This window comes from Chiloscyllium punctatum, chromosome 10 (genome assembly GCF_047496795.1).
Source record: "Chiloscyllium punctatum isolate Juve2018m chromosome 10, sChiPun1.3, whole genome shotgun sequence".
Lineage (NCBI taxonomy): Eukaryota > Metazoa > Chordata > Chondrichthyes > Orectolobiformes > Hemiscylliidae > Chiloscyllium > Chiloscyllium punctatum.
In genome coordinates, this window is record NC_092748.1 from 25,262,673 (window position 1) to 25,283,620 (window position 20,948).

The window sequence follows — 20,948 nt, forward strand, 5'->3', positions numbered from 1 at the left end:
GCACACTGGCCTTCATCAGTCAGGGCATTGAGTATAGAAGTTGGGAAATTATGTTGCAGTTGTACAGGATGTTGGTGAGGCCACACTTGGAGTATTGTGTCCAGTTTTGGTTACCTTGTAATAAGAAGAATATTATTAAACTGGAAAGACTGTGGAAGAAATTTACATGAATGTTGCCAGAACTCTTTGGTCTGAGATATACGGACAGCTCGGACAAGCTAGGACTTATTCTTGAGAGTGTAGGAGACTGAGGGTGGATCTTATTGAGTGTAAATGATCACGCGAGCATGGATAGGGTGAATACACTCAGTCTTTTTGGCAGGGTTGGGGAATCGCAGACTAGAGGACATCAGTTTAAGGTTGGAGGGGAAAGAATAAAAGGGAACCTGAGGAGCAACATTTTTCCACAGAGGGTGGTAGGGATATGGAATGAGCTGGCAGCGGACGTGGTTCAGATGGGCACATTAACAACATTTAAATGGCATTTGGACAAATGCATGGATTGGAAAGGATTAGAAGGATATGGGTCAAGCGCAAGAGATTTGGGGTTAGCGCTGATGGGCATGGACCAGTTTGGGCCAAAGGGACTGTTTCCTTGTTGTAGGTCTCTATCACTCTACTGTGCTCAAATCTTGTTGCAATAAAAGCCAACATATATTTACATCAGGAATAGCTTGCTGCACCTATACATAAGTTTATGAACAAGGACACCCAGGTCCCTTCAGATATGAACACTTTCCAGTCTGTCCCCATTCAGGAAATATTCTGCACCTTCGTTGCTCACACTTGTCTACATTATATTACATCTGCTATACACTTAGCTGCTCACTCAGTGTTTCTGAACCTCTAAGGCCTCTTTGCATCCTCTGTACAAGTCACATTCCCACCAAGTTTTATATCATCTGCAAACTTGCAAATAACGCAATTCATTCCCACATTTCCACGTTTATATGGATTGGGGACAGCCAGGATCCAAATACCCGATCTTTGTGATACCTCCCTGGCCACCCTCTGCCAATCTGAGAATTACACATTTAATCCTACACTCTGCATTTGATCCTCAATCCAGTTCAGTTTAATACCCCCAATTCCACATGTTCAGCAACGTTTGGGACGTTATTTGAAGCATTCTGAAAAGTTAATTACAGCTGGTGCCTCTGTACTTTTTCTGCTAGTTCCATCCTCAAAAAACTCCCAACAAGTTTGTCAAATATGATTATTCTTTCATAAATCCATTTTGACCTGGCCCAATCATTATTTTTGATGTGTCCTGTTATCAGAGGACACCTTGTAATAGATTCTCGGACTTTCCCTCCTGTTGACATCACCCACGTTTTTTTCTAACACTGAGATTACATTTCCTGTCTTCCACTCTACAGTAACTGTTCCAGAGTCGATGGAAGTGTGAAAGGTGACCGTCAAGCCATTAATTATCTCCATAGCAACCCCTCACAGTACTCTGGGATGGAGACCATCAGGCCCAAGGAATTTACTAACTTGCAATCCTATTTCCAGTACTACATTTTTACTAACATTAAATTCTTTCTGTTCCCCGTTCTCACTAATTTCTTAGATCTCTAATTTCTCCGGAAGTTTTTTTTTCTCTTGTCTGATTTTCGTCAGCCCTCATTTTTCTTTGTTCTTTTCCTTTTTACATGGAAGCTTTCCAAGTCTATTTTATATTTTTTGCAATTTCCCCTTACTTTGTCAGTTTCTTGAAACAAGACAGAGGGAGAGCAGAAGAGACAGATTGCGCGAGATGGAGCTGGAGAAAGAAAAGTCATGAGAAAGGCAAAGGGGGAGGAAAAAGAATGAGACAGTGCAGGAAGGAAAGAGGGAGGTAATCAGGAGGAAGAGTTTCTCAGTGAGTGAACAGGAGGAACTTGAGTTGCTGTCCTGTACTTACCGTGAGATGGAACGCTGTCCAGTGTGAAGTTTGACATTGCTGTTTTCGGGAAGATTAGCAATCAGCACATTATCACTAGATAGCTTCTTCTTTCTCCATTCTTCATCCCGCCTGGAAAGGAAAATGAATTTGTTTTGTGAGAATTGCCAGCGCTATTGCCACTCCAGGCATCTGATAATTGATTGGGCCTATGTGCAACAGCAGGTACCAGACACAAACATTAACTGGGCCTATGTGCAATAGCAGGTACCAGACACAGACATTAACTGGGCCTATGTGCAATAGCAGGTACCAGACACAGACATTAACTGGGTCTATGTGCAATAGAAGGTACCAGACACAGACATTAACTGGGTCTATGTGCAATAGCAGATACCAGACACAAACATTAACTGGGCCTATGTGCAATAGCAGGTACCAGACACAGACATTAACTGGGCCTATGTGCAATAGCAGGTACCAGACACAGACATTAACTGGGTCTATGTGCAATAGAAGGTACCAGACACAGACATTAACTGGGTCTATGTGCAATAGCAGATACCAGACACAAACGTTGACTGGGCCTATGTGCAATAGAAGGTACCAGACACGGACATTGACTGGGCCTATGTGCAATAGCTGGTACCAGACACAGACATTGACTGGTCATATGTGAAATAGCAGGTACTAGACACGGACATTGAGTGCGTCTATGTGCAATAGCAGGTACCAGATATGAACATTGACTGGAGTCTATGTACAATAGCATGTACTAGACATGGACATTGACTGGGCCTATATGCACTCGCAGGCATCAGACACAAACAATGCAACAAAACCAAGCCTGCCCGAACCCGTAGAAGCTATATTTTCCTTCCCTGCCTGCAGCACCATATCCGACCTGCTGCCCCCATAAAGCCCAACTCCGAGATTCACATCCAGTGACACACACACTTCATTCCAGCACCAGTGCCCAGGAAAGGGATACAAGTGAGGATTTGGCTTGATCTATGGAGAAAATGCAATGGACAGTCCTATTTCACTTCTCCCAGTAGGGGTCAAAGAGGATTTGATGGAACATGCTACAACTGGGGTACCAACAGTTTGAAGTTACGCCGTTATGTCTGAGATTTCCCTCATTTATCTTGATGCTTTGAGCGAGAGGAGGAGGGAGGGCAGCTTGCAAGGGTGAGTCAGTGGTGAGGACAGGGGGGTGCACTGGACTGGACAGTGAAACAGAAATCCACGAGAAAACAGGCTGGGTAGTGGTTGCAGAGAAATGAAATGGGGACAGTCACTGAAGGAAATTAAGGAAGTATGTTAGTGCAGCCAATATGAGGGGCCATCTCAGGGTGTGGTTAGCACAGTCCTTCTGGGGTTTGAGTTACCTCCAATATTTTGACTCCCCCTGCTGACAGTCATCTTGTCAAAGGTCTGGAATTTGAGTTCTTTTGTAGTTGCACGGATGAACAACTCCCACCCTTGCCTTTGAGAGTCATGCCCAAGAAAACAACAATTAATGTCCATTGTAATGGTTTTCAGTCATGGGGGATTCCTCATGGTGTCCTGCTTGGTGGAGAATTGCGGAGAACCTTGAAACAGTTTGGTTTTCTCCCTGTAACCCTGCACATTCTTCCTTTTCTGAAAATGATCAAATTCCCTCATGGAGGTTTCAATTCAGTGTCCACTTTAGCTAGGGACCCAAAGAAACATCTCCATGCTGATCCTCTCTCTCTCTCTCTCAGCAATCTCTCTACTTTAAGAACCTGTGTGTATGCAAAATGCACCAGCCACATTTCAAAGACTAACCCAATAAGGTCATTTCCAGATTACCCAGTTATGTAGTTTATATTGATGACCTAGTGATGTTTACTTACACATGGAAGGAACATTTGCAACATTTATGAGAATTGTTCAATCAACTTCGGGAGGCAGGCTTGGTGGTAAACCTGGCTAAATGTAAATTTGCCAAAGCCCAAATCATCTTCCTGGGTCATGTTATTGGACATGGACAAATGCGTTTGGACATGGACAAGCATTTTACCTTTTTGCCAAACGGTGTGTTCTGGGATATTGCAGGAAATCAGAATAGCTCTTGGTTAAGTTGCGTTTTCATGTTAGTTTGCTTTTCAAATAGTTACGTTATTCTATATTTGGTTTTCTTTTGTTTGTGTGTAAATACATGCTGCCTTGTTTAAAACTGAGTGTTTCGACCTGCTTCATTGCTCCTGGAATATTCACCTCACATCTATTTAAAGCAACTAGAAAAATTAAGTTCTGGGTTGACATCATAGAATCCCTACAGTGTGGAAACAGGCCCTATGGCCCAACAAGTCCACACCAACCCTCTAAACAGTAACCCACCCAGACCCATCCCCCTATCCCATTACTCTACATTTACCCCTGACTAATGCGCCTAACCTACACAACCCTGAACACTATGGGTAATTTAGCATGGCCAATTCACCTAAGCTGCACATCTTTGGATTGTGGGAGGAAACCCATGCAGACTCAGGGAGAATATGCAAACTTCACACAGATAGTTGCCTGACGCTGTAATTGTACCCCAGTCCCTAGCACTGAGAGGCAGCAGTGCTAACCATTGAGCCACCATGCCACCATAACCTTCTTAAAAATGTTTTGAGACAGTCTGGCCTGGTGTATGATACTTTGTACTGGTATTTACTAAGGAAAAGGATGCTGACAGTATCTTAGTGGAAGTGGGCACGGTCATGGTAATGATGGAGGTGAACACTGAGAGCAGGATGCACTGGAATAGTGTGAATAGGTTGCTGGGCTGGCTTTCATCTTAGTTTGTGAAGCAAAATTGGGATGGTGATAACAGACAGGCTTATCATAATGTCCCCGGTCTTCTCTAGATAAATACCTAAAGATTGTCAAATGGAGAAATATGCAAGGGCCCTCTCAATAACTTCAATTTGATCAATTTCTCCTTAGCAGTGGATCAAGTTTTAGATCTACTGGGAAATACTGAAAGACCTTTGGACAGATATCCTGAAGAAGGGCTCATGCCCGAAACGTCGATTCTCCTGCTCCTTGGATGCTGCCTGACCTGCTGCGCTTTTCCATCAACACATTTTCAGCTATCATTTAATAAGGAAAGCCAGTAGAGATTAGTAAAAGTCAGACTGTTTTTAAAAATCTTCTGAATTTTCTGAAGAATAGCAGAGAAGTTGATAAGTGGAAATTGGACGGCTGTCAATGTCGATTTTAAGCAAGTGTTGGCTAAGTCCTGTATAAAGGACTGGTTAAGGCTCATTGATTAGGAGGGTCTGTGCTAACTGGGATAAGTACAAACTGCCTTGAAGATGCAGAAAATCAGGGTAAGTGGACTCTGATAATCCCCATGAGTCAATGCTTTTGATATTCGAATACAGGGTAAAATGTCAAAATTCATAATTCATACTAAACAAGGATGCATTGCTGACCATTAGGATGATACTATTCAACTACAATAGGCCAAGGGGAAGCCAGATATGGACTTTCATACAGCCAAGTGTTAGTTGGTGCATTTTGGCTGAGGGGATAGGGTGAGGTAACAAAGATTGAAAGGCACGGTTCCAAACTATGCAGGGATACAGGAGCACTTTGACATTGGCAGGACACATTGTGAGAGCAATGAGTAAGGGTCCTATGCTTGATGAACAGATATTGAACAAAAGGCCAGGAAGTTAGACTAAGCTTCTGTAAGACTCTCGTACAGCGACAGCTTGGTTATTGTGTCTTGTTCTAGTCAATACACTTTAGGAGTGATGTGAGGGTTTTAGAGATAATACAGAGATTCACCCGAATAGTCCCAGGGACGAGACGGTTTAGCGACAAGGCTAGAAGCTTGGATACATTCAATTCCTTTCTCTTTGTGGGCAGAACCTTGATCTCGGCTCTCTTTCTCATCACTCAACACAAAAGAGATTGAAGGTTGGCATTGGCAAAGCCCCCCGATGGGCCTTGTCAGAGGGTTCCTACCTGAAAGTGATGAGGTTGGAGTAGATGACAGGCCAGAGAAGAAGGCAGAGCAGTACCTGCCATGTGTTGGTGTCAACAGAGAGCTCACCCCACCAGATCTTGGTCAGCAGTGCCTGAAAGAGAAGGCAAAGGATGTTGAGTGGGAACAGGTAGTGTTTGGAGCGAAATGCAATTCCATACAAACGTCTTTCATGCCCTGCCATATGTACGTGACCTCTACAAGGAGGAAGACATGCTGCAGGCAGCCACCTCACAACAAACTCCACATTTGGACCAGACTGCCGCCTTATGATCATAGAACAAACACAGGGATATAAATAACAGTCTGCCCCCAGCTGGCAATGCTTTCCTGCAACAGCTGGAGTGGTCAGGCAAGCAAACTGTGCTAACAACAGCCAGTGGCACATACATCAACTTCCAATGAGGGACTACAGAAGGAGGAGAGGTCATAGAGTCATAGAGATGTACAGCACGGGAACAGACCCTTCGGTCCAACCCGTCCATGCCGACAGATATCCCAACCTAATCTAGTCCCAACTGCCAGCACCCGGCCCATATCCCTCCCTTCCTATTCATATACCCATCCAGATGCCTTTTAAATGTTGCAATTGTATTAGCCTCCACCACTTCCTCTGGCAGCTCATTCCATACACGTACCACCCTCTGTGTGAAAATGTTGCCCCTTAGGTCTCTTTTATATCTTTTCCCTCTCACCCTAAACCTATGCCGCTCTAGTTCTGGACTCAAAGAAAAGAACGACAATTTGGGATTTTTATTTTGTCCTCATAATTCTCTGGATTTAGGGGATATTCTTTTAGTTTGGAAAGTCACTTGCATCTGCCCATTACCTGAGAGGTTGATGGCTAGATAGGAAGTTGCCTAGTCACATTTATCAATGACACAGCATGAGCCAACAATGTAAAGCAATATAGTCGAAAAGAAATACTAGGGTTGTTATACAGGCAATACTGATAGATTTGACAAATGTGGAGTCAAATGTGGCTAGAACAAGGTACATTTCTGAACCAGGTGTACAGGTCAGTAAGCTGTTACGGATAGGTACAAGAATCATCAAAAAACAGAATGGATTGCTAGTCTTTGTTCTGGAGAGCACAAGAATAGAAATTTGTGGGAGTCATGCTTTAACTGGACAAAGTGCAGCTTTAAGTATATCTTGAGTTGTTGTGGTGAGCAGTTCTGGGCACTGCTTGATAACCTGGGTCAGAATCATTCAGATTTATCAAAACAATTCTTTGACACAATTGTTTAAATTGCAGGCAATTACACAAAATTAAGGTTGTAAACACAGAACAGTCGAAGGGTAAGGGGTGATTAATCAAAGTCTCAAGGTTTTGAGAGTAACAAATAGGCTTTGATAGCAAAGAAAAACGCATTTCTTACACTTGGAATGTCAAGATTCCAGAATATGATCTCAAAAGTATAATTGCATGAGTGAAATTAGTAAGTACGAAATTGTAGTTAGATTTAGTACTCATTTTACAACAGACTACAGTTTTGTTAATGGGAGGTAATAGAAATGGTAAAGTATATGGAGTCAGGCCACTGAGTATTCATGATTGCAGTGAACAGCCTCTTCTGGGGCAAAGCTGTGGTTCAGTTGGTAGCACTCTCATCTCTGAGTGTCAAGGCTGTGGGTTCAAGTCTCACCTCACCCTTGAACAGAAAACCTGAGGGCATGTTGGATGCCTTTTGGATGAATTGATAACTTGTTTCTTTTAATTCATGGAATGAAGGCATTGCTGGCTGGGCCAACATTTATTCCCATGACAGGGGACAGTTAAAAAGTCAACCACATTGCTGAAGTCATTGGCCAGACCAGGTAAATATAGCAGTTTCCTTTCCTAAAAGGCTCTGGTGAATCAAGTGTGTTTTTCAGCTAAGGCATGATTCGAACTAACGTCCCTGAAACATTATCTGGGTCTTTGGACTAACACTGTATCAGTAATGCCATTAGGCTATTCCCTCCCCTTGTTTCCATTTGCCATCTCTGGTTGGTGTAAACAAAAATTCCTTGGGGACAACAAGGCACTTATCCCTGGTGCCCTGGCTAAGATTCACCATTAATCAGCTCCTCAAAGGCAGTGAATGCTGCATATTGCTTGTGGGATCTTGCCGAATACAGGCCTGGCTCTCGTTTTTCCCACAGTATAGTACAACAAGAACTACACTTCCACACATCTACATCATTGGTGGTTGTGGAAAGTGCTATGTAATTGCAAGCTCCTTACACAAGGGGATCCGAGGAGAGTAGAGTTTTGGAAAGGTTACATTGGGCTGGAAGGTGAAAATGGCTGTAAGATACGAGGAGGCAATTCAGTTAACCCAAAGACCCAGCTAATGCACTGAACAATGAAGCATCTAATTAATCCCACTCCCTGCTCAAATGCATCATCTCAATTGCCAAACCAGACTGGAGTCAGACCTGAACACCTCCAAGTGCCATGAACTTCTGGCTTTCAGCTTCTAACGCCAGACGCAAGCAAGTTGTATTCCCCCAGGTACTCGATACCCGAATCAGCAGCTTCTGTGCTCGCTTACTGTGTTTCCTGTAACACTCTGTGAATAACCCTTTTGTCAAAGAGAGAACAATTAAAATCAAGACACAGAAAAGAATTACAATTGCCCTTAAATGGTAAATTCGATTGTAATTACAAGACAGTATTTGACCATGTCAACAGTGTTTCACAGCTAATGACCCTTTAAGACAACAACACTGTACAGTCTGCATTGCACTGCACAAATTGAACTTTGGCCTTTTTACATTCCCTTTTTGAAAACTCTATCCTCAGAAGGTAACTGGCACCAGAAAGCCAACATGAGCTGTCCATCACCAGCTGTGCTGAGAAGAGATTTTTTATTGAGCCAATGATAAGCAGTTTGTTACAGTTCTCAAGACAACTTCAGAGGTCAGCCAAAAGCCAGCCATGTTGCTGTGTGGATTTGTGTCACATACTATCCAGAACTCCCAAAACTCCATCAGTGAATCAGGCAGGTTCTGGTGAAATTAACACAACATCATGGTTAAATTTCTTCAAACTGATTTCAAATTTTAAAATGCATGGCTGGATTCAATATTATATATTGTTGGGATTAATAGGCCAGCAACATTGCCATTGAATCTCCCTTACCTAGGAAATTACTTACAAAGGACTAAGTGTTAAAGGCTGTCCAATACTCTCTTGATTGTGATTAGATTAGATTCCCAACAGTGTGGAAACAGGCCCTTTGGCCCAACAAGTCCACACCAACCGGCAATCCACCCAGACCCATTCCCCTACACCTAACACTACGGGCAATTCACCTAACCTGCACATTTTTGGATTGTGGGAGGAAACCGGAGCAAACCCATGCAGACACAGGGAGAATGTACAACCTCCACACAGAGAATCACCTGAGGCAGGAATTGAACCCAGATCTCTGGCACTGTGAGGCAGCAGTGCTAACCACTGTGCCACCATGCCGTTATCCCATCCATTCAGAGTCTCTGAATGCCATATATCCAGTTTGATTCTTTATTCTATCTTTCTAATCAACTCTTCAATATTAACATGGTCTGTTCTCCTCTCACGAAATCATTCCACAGCCACTGTTTCTCAGATGTTTCTCTAGATTTCCATGCATCTCATTTTGGAATGACATGCCCCAATATTGTCAACCCTCAACTATCCGATTACCTCTATCTATTGCCTCTTTCTGTTCCTTCATAATGTTAAACACCCCTGTCAAACTGCTTTTTAATCCACTATCTGAATGAAAATGTCCCCACTTTTTCAGGTTTCTCATGGTGTTTGTATTGCTTCAGGTGACAAAGCAGTTGAGTGATTTGTAATGCATCATCCATTTTCTCAACATCCTTCCTGCAGAATATAGGTCAAACCCTCACTGATTCTACACCTAAAAAAGGCTTTGTTCTGTGTTACAGAATCAGCTATGCACCTAATCTAGCAGTTTCAGTGTGGTACAACATTGGCAACAACCTAACAATTTGCAAAACTGTCCAGTTATGGGCATGTCTTGGTGCGGTACAGTGGTTTAGTGTTTAGCACTGCTGCCTCACAGTACCAGGGACCCGCATTCGATTCCAGCCTTGGGTGACTGTCTGTGTGGAGTTTGCACATTTCCCCGTGTCTGTGTGGGTTTCTTCTGGGTCCTCGAGTTTCCTCCCACAATCCAAAAACATGCAGGTCAAGTGAACTGTCCCATAGTGTTCAGGGATGTGTAGGTTAGGTGCATTAGTCAGGGGTAAATGTAGAGTAAGAGGGGAATGTGTCTGGAGGATTGGTGTGGACTTGCTGGGCTGAAGGGCCTTTTTCCACACTGTAGGGATTCCATGATTCTTATGTCCGGTGCACAAAAAGCAGGACAAATTCAATCTAGCCATCAGTCTACTATCAATCATCAGTAAAGTGATGGAAGGTATCACCAACAGTACTATCAAGCAGCACCTGCTCAGCGATAACCTCCTCAGTGATGCCCAATTTGGGTTCTGCCAGGGCCAGTCAGCTCCTTAACTCACTAGAGCCTTGGTTCAAACATGGTCAGGAGAGCTGAATTCCAGAATTGAAGTAAGAATGACAGTCCTTGACATCAAAGCATCATTTAACAAAGTTTGACATCAAAGACCCCGAGCAAAACTGGAACCATTGGGAATCAGGGGTAACTTCTTTGCTTGTTGGCATCATACATGGCACAAAGGAAGCTGCTTGTGGTTGTTGGAGGCCAGTTATCTCAACTCCTGACATCCCTGCAGGTATTCCTCTGAGTTGTGCCCTAGGCCTAACCATCTTCAGCAGCTTCATCAATGATCTCCCCTCCATTATTAGTGGAAGTGGGGATGTTCACTGATGGTTCAGCACAATTTGTTACTCCTGAGATGCGAAAACAGTCCATGCTCAAATGCAGCAACAGCTGGACAGTAGCCAGGCTCAGGCTGACAAGTGGCAAGTAACATCTCACCCACACAAATGGTGGGCAATGACCATTTCCAACAACAGCGATAAAAGCAAATTACTGCGGATGCTGGAATCTGAAACCAAAAGAGAAAATGCTGGAAAATCTCAGCAGGTCTTGCAGCATATGTAAGGAGAGAAAAGAGCCGACGTTTCGAGTCTAACCGACAAAGGGTCAGTTAGACTCAAAACATCAGCTCTTTTCTCTCCTTACAGATGCTGCAAGACCTGCTGAGATTTTCCAGCATTTTCTCTTTTGGTTTCCAACAAAAGAGAATCTGACCATCAATCCTTAACATTCAATCCCCACTATCAACAACATGGAGGTTTCCATTGACAAGAAACTGAACTTGATTACCCAAATAAATACAATGGTTTTAAGAGTAAGTCAGAGGTTATGAATCTTGCATTGAATTACTCACCTCCTGACATCCCCAAACTCTGTTCTCTATCTACAAAGCACAAGTCCTGAATGTTTTGGAATGCTTGCCTGGATGAGTGCACTCAAGAGGTGTGACACCATTCAGGACAAAACAGTCCATTTGACTGGCATCATATCCATCACCATCAACACTCATCCCCTTTACCACCAGTATAAGCAGTGTGAACTTTCTACAAGATGCATTGCAGGAATTCTCCAAAGATCCTGAGGCAGCACCTCCCGAACCCATGAGCATTTCCATCTCGAAGGACAAGGGCAGCAGATCCATGGGAACACCGCCAGCTCCAAGTTCCTCTCCAAGCCATTCATATTCTGACATGGAAATGTATTACCATTCCTTCAGTGAAAGTGGGTCAAAATCCTGGAATTCCCGTCCTAATGACATTGTGGGTCTACCTACAGCACATGAACAATAGCAGTTCAAGAAAGCAGCTTACTACCACTTTCTCAAAGGCAATGAGGGATGGCTAATAAATGCACGACCAGTGACAAATGCCCACACCCCATGACTGAATTTTAACACTAGTTCTGAAATCTTGTCTCCTGTATCTCTTATCATAAGACCAGTACCCTCTTCATGTTCTTTTATTCTGGTGAATTCAGCTTATCTCTAAATTCTGATTTCTGTCCAGGTAATCCAGTGTTCCCATGACCAATGAGATCCTCAACTACAAGATATTGGAGCACACACCATCCTGCTGTAACAAACAACATCCCCCAAATCCCCATCAGTTGGTGAGGAAGGTTCCAAAGCGTCCCAACAGTGCAGAAAGAGGCTATTCAGCCCATCAAGTCTGCACTGATCCTCCGATGAGCATCCCACCCAGACCCTGTCCTGCACCTAACCAACCAAGCCTGCATATGCTTGGACGCTATGGCAATTTAGCATGGCCAGTCCACCTAACCTGCATATCTTTGGATTGTGAGAGTAAACCGGAACATCTGTTAAAAGCACATGCAGAACTGGAGAGAATGTGTACACTTAGAGACCCAAGGCTGTAATCAAATCTGGGTCCCTGGCTCTGTGATGCAGCAGTGCTAACTACTGAGCCACTGTGGCGCTCTTCAGCTGTCATATTTAACCATTCAATGAATCCTTCCATATTGTCTGAGGAAGGAACACAACCATGAAACAACAAGAGTAGAAGAAGCTGTTCCTTAGGGATAGCTTCAAAATGGAATGTGCAGGAAGTCATGAGTTGTCTGCTCACAAGACAGAGACCAAACCTGACTCAGTCGCCAACCTACCTACTGCTCGATTCTCATACTCCTGGGCCAATTCTTCCATTTCCTCAGATAAGTCTGTGTCATTCTCCTCACAGGACAACTTCTTCAGGATCTTACAGGCGACCAGTGATGCATCGATGCTGTCCATTGCCTGGCAAAAACACAACAGTCAATGTCTTTAGGACACTAAGCCAAATTATTACATCTAAACAACAGCCATGTCGTTTTCTCCACCAACACATGGTGTTATCTGTGGCGAAGATCAGGCCATGGAAATTAATCTCTCATGACTAGTCCTGCTCTGTTCCTGTAACATTGGCAGAGATCAATGGGACCAAGGGCTGAAGCCAGGCCAGCCCAAGAAACCTGAGCTCCTGCTGCTCAAGGATGGTGAAAGAAAGGATTGAGGAGGGGTTTTGGAGCTGGTCATCTGTTCATCCTGTCACAGCAGCTGAAGGAAGGAAAGAGGAGGAATTTTGGGACATAATGTTCTCCTTTACTTCTGCTTTATCACCATGATTGACTTCAGTAAAGGTATCTGACCAGTGACAATGTCAGGATTTCTAACTGCTCGTGAACTGTGCAGCTTCTTAGGGCTATTTCAGAGAGCAGTTCAGAGTTGATCCCATTGCTGTGGTCTGGAGTCATTTGTAAGCATGGAGGGGATGGCCTAGTGGTATTATCATTAGACTATTAATCTACTGACCCAGTGAATGTCCTGGGTTGAAATCCTGCTTCTGCTGATGGTGGAACTTGAATGCAATGAAGATCTAGAATTAAGAGTCTCAAATCATAGTCTTAAATCAATCTCACACCAGTCCACTATCTTGACCTTCAGAAAGTGTTAGGGTCTACAGGCAATGAAAATGGTTGATTAAGCAGCTTGGAGCTGGAAACTGAATGTTGTGTTTCTGTTGGAATTGTCCATACCTGCACCCAAAAAATTGATGCCAGATCCTTGCGTTTCTGCAAAATGGCCCAGATGAAAAGGTCACGCTCTGGATTCTCAACTTCCTGCTCACAGATCCTACTCTCCTGGGAGTAAGTGTGCAGTTCCTGGAGACTTGATGGCAGGATCTAGGATTGAAACAATAAAAGCATTGCAGCAGGTTCCTGGATCATTTGCAAAATAATACCCATTACAACGGATGTTTCAGAATATCTGGAACAGGAACAGGAGGAAGTCATTTGAGCCCTTGAGTCAGCTCTAGAATTCAGTGTGATCCAAGCTGATCATCTGCCTCAACTCTCTGTAGAAAGAGAGGACTGCAGATGTGAGAGATCAGAGTCAAAAAGTGTGGTGCTGGAAAAGCACAGCAGGTCAGGTAGCATCATGAATGTGGGGGGTTGGGGGAAGGGGGCTGAGAGATAAACAGGAGGGGCATTGGGGCTGGGGGAAAGATAGTTTGGAAGGCGATAGGTACATGTGAGTGGGAAGTGATGGTGATAGGTTGGAGTGGAGGATGGAACAGACTGGTGGGGAGGAAGATGAACAGGTAGTGTCGAGTGGAGATTTGGATCTGGGATGAGGTGGGGTGGGGGAGGGGATATGAAGAAAGCTGAGTTGAAGGGTTTGGAGTGGGATGAGGTTAGAGGGGAGGGGCGATGAGGAAAGCCTCCCCAAACCTCATCCTAGATCCAACCCTCCAACTGCCCACTTGAACTATCCCATCTGTCCATCTTCCTTCTCACCTATCCCTGCCACCCTTCGCTCCGACCTATCATCATCACCCCCCACCTGCATCTACCTATCACCTTCCAAGCTACCTTCCACCCCAGCCCCACCCCCTCCTTTCTATCACTCAGGCCCCTTCCCCACCACCGCAATCCCCCCCCCACCCCCACCCCCACCCACCACCACCACCACTATGTTTGTGATGCTCCTTGGATGCTGCCTGACTTCCTGCGCTTTTCCAGGGCCACACTGTTCGACACTGCCTCAACTCTACTTCTGTTGTCCATGCCCCTCCCCCATTTTCTTGATTCTGTCAGAGATAGAAATTGAATGTCTATCCTGGTCTTAAATACACTCAATAATGAAGCAACTGGAGTGTAAGGCGGAAAAGTATGAAGCTGTTCATTTTGGCAAGAAGAATTATTAAAAAGAAGCAAAGTATCAAAAGAGTGAGAGGTTGCAGAGGTCTGAGATGCAGAGAGATTTGAGTGTCCTGGTACATGAATGATAGAAGGTTAGTATGCAGGTACAGCAAGTAATCAGGAAAGCTAATAGAATGTAATGTTTTATTGTGAGGGGAGTTATATATCAGAGTAGGGAAGTTATGCTTCAGTTAGACAGGACATTGACGAGACTGCATCTGTAGTACTGTGTACAGTACTGGTAACTGTACTTCAGGAACAATGTTAATGCTTACTAGATTAATACCTGGAAGGAATGGATTACCTTATGAGGAAAGGCTAGGCAGGCAAGGCAAGAAGAGTCAGAGGTGACTTAATTGAAACATATAAGATCATGAGGGAACTTGACCGGGTGAATGTAGAAAGGATATTTCCTCTTGTGAAGTCATCCAGAACTAGGGGTCATCATTTACAAATACTGGGATGTTTATTTAAAACAGAAATGAGGAAATTTTGTTTTGCCGAGAGGATTGAGAGTCTTTGGAATGCCCTTCCTCAAGAATGAGTGGATGCAGAATCTTTAAAATATTGTTAAGGTAGAGGTAGATAGATTCTTAACTACCAAGGTAATGAACATTTATTGGGGATGTGCAGGAATATAGAGTTGAAGTTAAAATTAAATCAGCCACAATGTTATTGAATGGCAGAGTAGGCTTGAAGGACTGAGTGACCTACTGTTGTTGCTTGTTTGTATGCAGCATTGACATTCTTCGGGGCGGGCAACACCAAATATACATAATCCTCCAAGCAAAGCAAATTTTTTTCATTTCTAAATGACCAGTATTCTTACCCTGCTAAGTCCCAGTATTCTCAATTCCCCAGCTACAGGTAAAGAACCTGTCAGTGACATCCCTGTTACTCCCCACTAGAATCTGGAATTTTTCAATGGAATTATCTCGTATTCTTCGAAACCCAGAGAAAACTAATGCAATTTACTCCCGTCCATCCCAGGACCATTTCCTCTTACCAGGAACAAAACAAGGGAAACCTCACTGTACCATCTCTTGTGAAAGTCTCTCCTTTCTTAAAAATGAGACCATAACTACATACAGTTTTCTAGATGTAGTCCCAACAAAGCCCCACACAATTGTAACAAGACTTCCTTAATTCTGCACTCCACTCTCTTTGACTAAAGGCCAATATGTTACATACTTTCCCAATCTGTACACATATGATGATTCTGTGGCCCTTGGATGAAAACGCCCAAGACCTTTCGAATATCAAGATTCCAAAGTTTCAAAGTTTTCCAAAAAACATCTGCATTTCCATTCTTTCAGCTGAACTGAACAATCTCCCACCTTGCAACATCATATGTTGTTTTCCAAGTTGTTCACAGAGTTAACCCATCTATATCTGGGTGGCACAGTGGTTAGCACTGCTGCGTCACAGCGCCAGAGACCCGGGTTCAACTCCCCCCTCAGGCTACTGACTGTATGGAGTTTGCACATTCTCCCTGTGTCTGTGTGGGTTTCCTCCGGGTGCTCCGGTTTCCTCCCACAGTCCAAAGATGTGCAGGTCAGGTGAATTGGCCATGCTAAATTGCCCGTAGTGTTAGGTAAGGGTATGGGTGGGTTGTGCTTCGGCGGGGTAGTGTAAACTTGTTGGGCCGAAGGGCCTGTTTCCACAGTGTAAGTAATCTAATCTATCTTTGTGCAGTCTCCATTCCCATCTAGCTTTGTATTATCACCATGCTGGCTCTCTCCAGATAACATTGACGTGAATCGCTGAGGCCCCAGCATTGAGCAATGGGAACATCAATAATAGTCACAGCATCACCTTGTCAATGCTTGCACAGGTGCATCATGTAGTATCAAGATGTCTTGGTGTGCTGTTTGGCCATTAACAGAAGCTTTGTGGCCCTTCCCACCAATCCCAGCAGTTTATAGAATTAAAGCAATGAAGCTATTTTGCACAATGTAGGAGCAAATTACTGCAGATGCTAGAATCTGCAATTAAAAACACAGTGGGTCAGACAGCATCCATGGAGAGAGAGCAAGCTAAGACTTTGAGTCTAAATGACTATTCAACAGGCCATCTAGACTTAAAACATTAGCTTGCTCTCTCTCCATAGATGTTGTCTGACCCGCTGTGATCTCCAGCATTTGTTGTTTTCAGGGTGGTTCTTTGAAAGAGATTAGTCCCATTTCTCACTTAGCTTCCCAGGCAACTATGGCATTAAACTGCCTTATAGGATGTTAAATAGTGCAAATTTCTGCCACTTTCTAATGAGATATTAAACTGATGTCATCTACCCTCCAAGATGGCCTGAAAAGCCAATGAAGAGCTGAGTTCTGGCTGCACACTGAGGCAACAATCACTAAGACAACAATTGTAACATGATCTGCTCACCCTCACACTGTTGGTTGTACAAGCAACCAATTCCAACTGCACATTCAATTTCCAAAGTAACCAATCATAGCTCTTCACTCACTCTCCAGAACAGCCAATCCCAACTCAACTCATTCTTCAGATTTTTCAGACTGGAGGCCTGTGCCTAGTGGAGTGCCACAAGGATCGGTGCTGGGTCCACTACCTTTCATCATTTATATAAATGATTTAGAGGTGAGTATAAGAGGTATAGATAGTAAGTTTGCAGATTACACCAAAATTGGAGGTGTAGTGGACAAGTGTAGAAGGTTACCTCAGATTACAAAAGGAACTTGATCAGATGGGCTAATGAACTGAGAAGTGGGAGATAGAGTTTAATTTAGATAAATGTGAGGTGCTGTATTTTGGGAAAACAAATCTTGGCAGGACTTATACACTTAATGGTAAGGTCCTAAGGAGTGTTGCTGAACAAAGAGACCTTGGAGTGCAGGTTCATAGCTCCTTGAAAGTGGATTCACAGGTAGATGGGATAGTGAAGGTGTTTGGTATGCTTTCCTTTATTGGTCACAATATTGAGCACAGGAGTTGGAAAGGCCACTTTTATAATGTTGTGTGCAATTCTGGTCTCCTTCCTTTGGAAAGATATTGTGAAACTTGAAAGGGTTCAGAAAAGATTTAGAAGGATGTTGCCAGGGTTGGTGTGTGGGATATAGGTAAATTAATGTTACTTCTGCAATTCGCCAATTCCATTTTACAAAGTAAAATGAACTCACACCAGTGTGTAATTGTTTTAGCCACGAGCTGTGTCAACAAGAATGGAAACGATGTGGAGGAAATATATAATTGTTTTTGTATTAGCTAAAATTGTATGTCAGAATGAGATGTGCCAGCAAAACAATGGTAGACATTACGGGCAAATAGATAAGATGTTGTGAGGGGATGAAGTTAAGCTCGATACGCCTGTACAAACAGTAGGTATAAACATTTGCTTCCCACTTTTACAAAAACACAGGAACAAACCCCAATTAAAAGGGTCATAGGGATCAGAACGGCCTCGGGAAAGGCACAGATGAAGGGGGTAGATAATGATGAAGAAAGAATATGCCTAACAATGACCTACAGCAGGATGAGGTCAAACAGCCTTGTGAGGCCAGAAATAAGCATTTCGTCACAGACAAGGCCGGATAAGGCAAGAGATAAACAGGGGTAATGGGGGCCGGTCTTAGGGAAGTGGACGATGTAAGCAGGGGAGGAGCGATGTAAAACAAAAGACATCAAATCATATAAATATTATGTATGAATTGAACTTGGTGTGTGTATGTCCTCTACCTTATAGGCACTGGACATCTCACCCACTTGCAAGTGTAAAATAAAGGACACTGCTGATTTAGATTTTGTCTCGGACTGCAATTATTGAGGTGTGTGAGCTTTGTTTCTCACAGGTGGATTTGAGCTATAAGGAGAGGTTGAATAGGCTGGGGCTGTTTTCCCTGGAGTGTCAGAGCCTGAGGGCTGATCTTCTAGAGGTTTATAAAATCATGAGGGGCATGGATAAGATAAATAGACAAAGTCTTTTCCCTGGGATGGGGGAATCCAGAACTAGACGGCATAGGGTGAGATTGGAAAGATATGAAAGGGACCTAAGGGGCAACTTCTTCACGCAGGAAATGGTATGTGTATGGAATGAGCTGCCAGAGGAAGTGGTGGAGGCTGGTACAATTGCAATATTTAAAAGGCATCTGGATGGGTATATGAATAGGAAGGGTTTGGAGGGATATGGGCCAGGTGCTGGCAAGTGGGACTAGATTGGGTTGGGATATCTGGTTGGCATAGACAAGTTGGACCGAAGGGTCTGTTTCTGTGCTGTACATCTCTATGACTCTATAATAACCAATCAGAGCTCTTTGCCCACTCTCTAGAATAACCAATCCCAACTCTTCACTTATTCCCCTAAGTAACCAATCTTTTCTCTTCACTCACTCTCCTGAGTAAGCAACACCCAACTCCTCAATCATGAATAACCACAAACCAGCTCTTCACTGCCTCGAATCCCCTCACATTTTATTTCCAGATCACAGTCTCCCATTCCCCTTACGGATGTACAACTTCTCATGTCTCCTGGCTCTTTATTAGCCATTTCTTTAGATCTTTTCTGGCTAATTTATAACTCTTAAGCCCACCCGCCCTCCTCCTCTAACCTAATAATAAGATCCGTTGTGGTAAGTAGGTAAGTGCTGAATTTTGCTTGTTGTATTCTTTAGACCCAGTTTTGTTTTAAAATAAAGGTTAGCTTTAGAGGGATGGCAGTGAAGGCAGTGCAATCTTCCTCCTGCAACATGTATGAGGTGAGGGATGCCATGGACGTCCCTGCTGATTACACTTGCAGGAAGTGCACCCATCTCCAGCTCCTCCAAGACCGTGTTAGGGAACTGGAGCTGGAGTTGGATGAACTTCGGATCATTCGGGAGGCAGAGGGGGTCATAGATCGGAGCTATAGGGAAGTAGTAACTCCAAAGATGGCAGATAGATGGGTGACAGTGAGGGGGACTGGGAGGAAGCAGCCAGTGCAGGGACCCCCTGTGGTCGTTCCCCTCAAGAACAAGTATACCGTTTTGGATACTTGTGGGGGGGACGACTTACCAGGGGTAAGTAACTGGGTTCAGGCCTCTGGCACGGAGCCTGTCCCCGCTACTCAGAAGGGAAGGGTGGAGAAGAGCAGAGCAATAATAATTGGGGACTCGATAGTTCGGGGCACAGATAGGCGGTTTTGTGGGAACGAGAGAGACTCACGTTTGGTATGTTGCCTCCCAGGTGCAAGGGTACGTGATGTCTCTGATCGTGTTTTCCGGGTCCTTAAGGGGGAGGGGGAGAAGCCTGAAGTCGTGGTCCATATTGGCACCAATGACATAGGTAGGAGGAGTGCTGAGGATGTTAGACAGGCTTTTAGGGAGCTAGGTTGGAAGCTCAGAGTTAGAACGAACAGAGTTGTTGTCTCTGGTTTGTTACCCGTGCCACGTGATAGAGAGCCGAGGAATAGGGAGAGAGAACAATTAAATGCGTGGCTACAGGGATGGTGCAGGAGGGAGGGATTTCGGTACTTGGATAACTGGGGTTCTTTCTGGGGAAGGTGGGACCTCTATAAACAGGATGGTCTGCACCTGAACCTGAGGGGCACCAGTATCCTTGGGGGGAGGTTTGCTAGTGCTCTTGGGGGGGGTTTAAACTAACTCTGCAGGGGCATGGGAACCCAGACTGTAGCTTTAGGGTGCAGGATCTGGAGTGTAGGGAGGTTAGGAATATGGCATCAATCTTAAAGGAGGGTGCCTGTAAACAGAAGAGTGGCTTGAAGTGTGTATACTTTAATGCCAGAAGTATACGAAATAAGGTAGGTGAACTCGCAGCGTGGGTTGGTACCTGGGACTTCGATGTTGTGGCTATTACGGAGATGTGGCTAGATCAGGGACAGGATTGGCTGTTGCAGGTTCCAGGGTTTAAATGTTTTAGTAGGGTCAGAGGTGGGGGTAAAAGAGGGGGGGATGTGGCTTTGCTTGTCAAAGATAGTATTACAGCGGTGGAAAGGAAGATGGACGAAGAATTGCCATCTGAGGTAGTTTGGGTTGAGGTTAGGAATAGGAGAGGTGAGGTCACCCTGTTAGGAGTCTTTTACAGGCCTCCTAATAGTCCTAGAATCGTTGAAGAAAGGATTGCGAAGATGATTCAGGAGAAGAGTGACAGTAATAGGGTGATTGTTATGGGAGACTTTAACTTTCCTGATATTGATTGGGAAAGCTATAGCTCAAGTTCGTTAGATGGGTCAGTGTTTGTGCAATGTGTGCAGGAGAGTTTCCTGACACAATATGTAGATAAGCCAACAAGAGGTGAGGCCATACTGGATTTGGTTCTGGGTAACGAACCAGGCCAGGTATTAGAACTAGAGGTAGGTGAGCACTTTGGGGACAGTGACCACAAT

The 20,948-nt window shown here is 44.1% G+C and overlaps 1 protein-coding gene across 2 annotated transcripts in view; it reads right to left on the bottom strand.

The window, feature by feature from the left end:
- trpm2 (transient receptor potential cation channel, subfamily M, member 2) overlaps window positions 1–20,948 on the bottom strand; it is a 186,221-nt gene that overhangs the window by 90,462 nt on the left and 74,811 nt on the right. For both annotated transcript variants that reach the window (XM_072578733.1, XM_072578735.1), the window contains exons 14-18: window positions 13,445–13,591; window positions 12,536–12,665; window positions 8,319–8,464; window positions 5,876–5,988; window positions 1,907–2,017 (exon numbers count right to left, since the gene is read on the bottom strand). In XM_072578733.1, coding sequence (XP_072434834.1) covers window positions 1,907–2,017; window positions 5,876–5,988; window positions 8,319–8,464; window positions 12,536–12,665; window positions 13,445–13,591 — 647 coding nt within the window. The remainder of the gene's footprint in view (window positions 1–1,906; window positions 2,018–5,875; window positions 5,989–8,318; window positions 8,465–12,535; window positions 12,666–13,444; window positions 13,592–20,948) is intronic.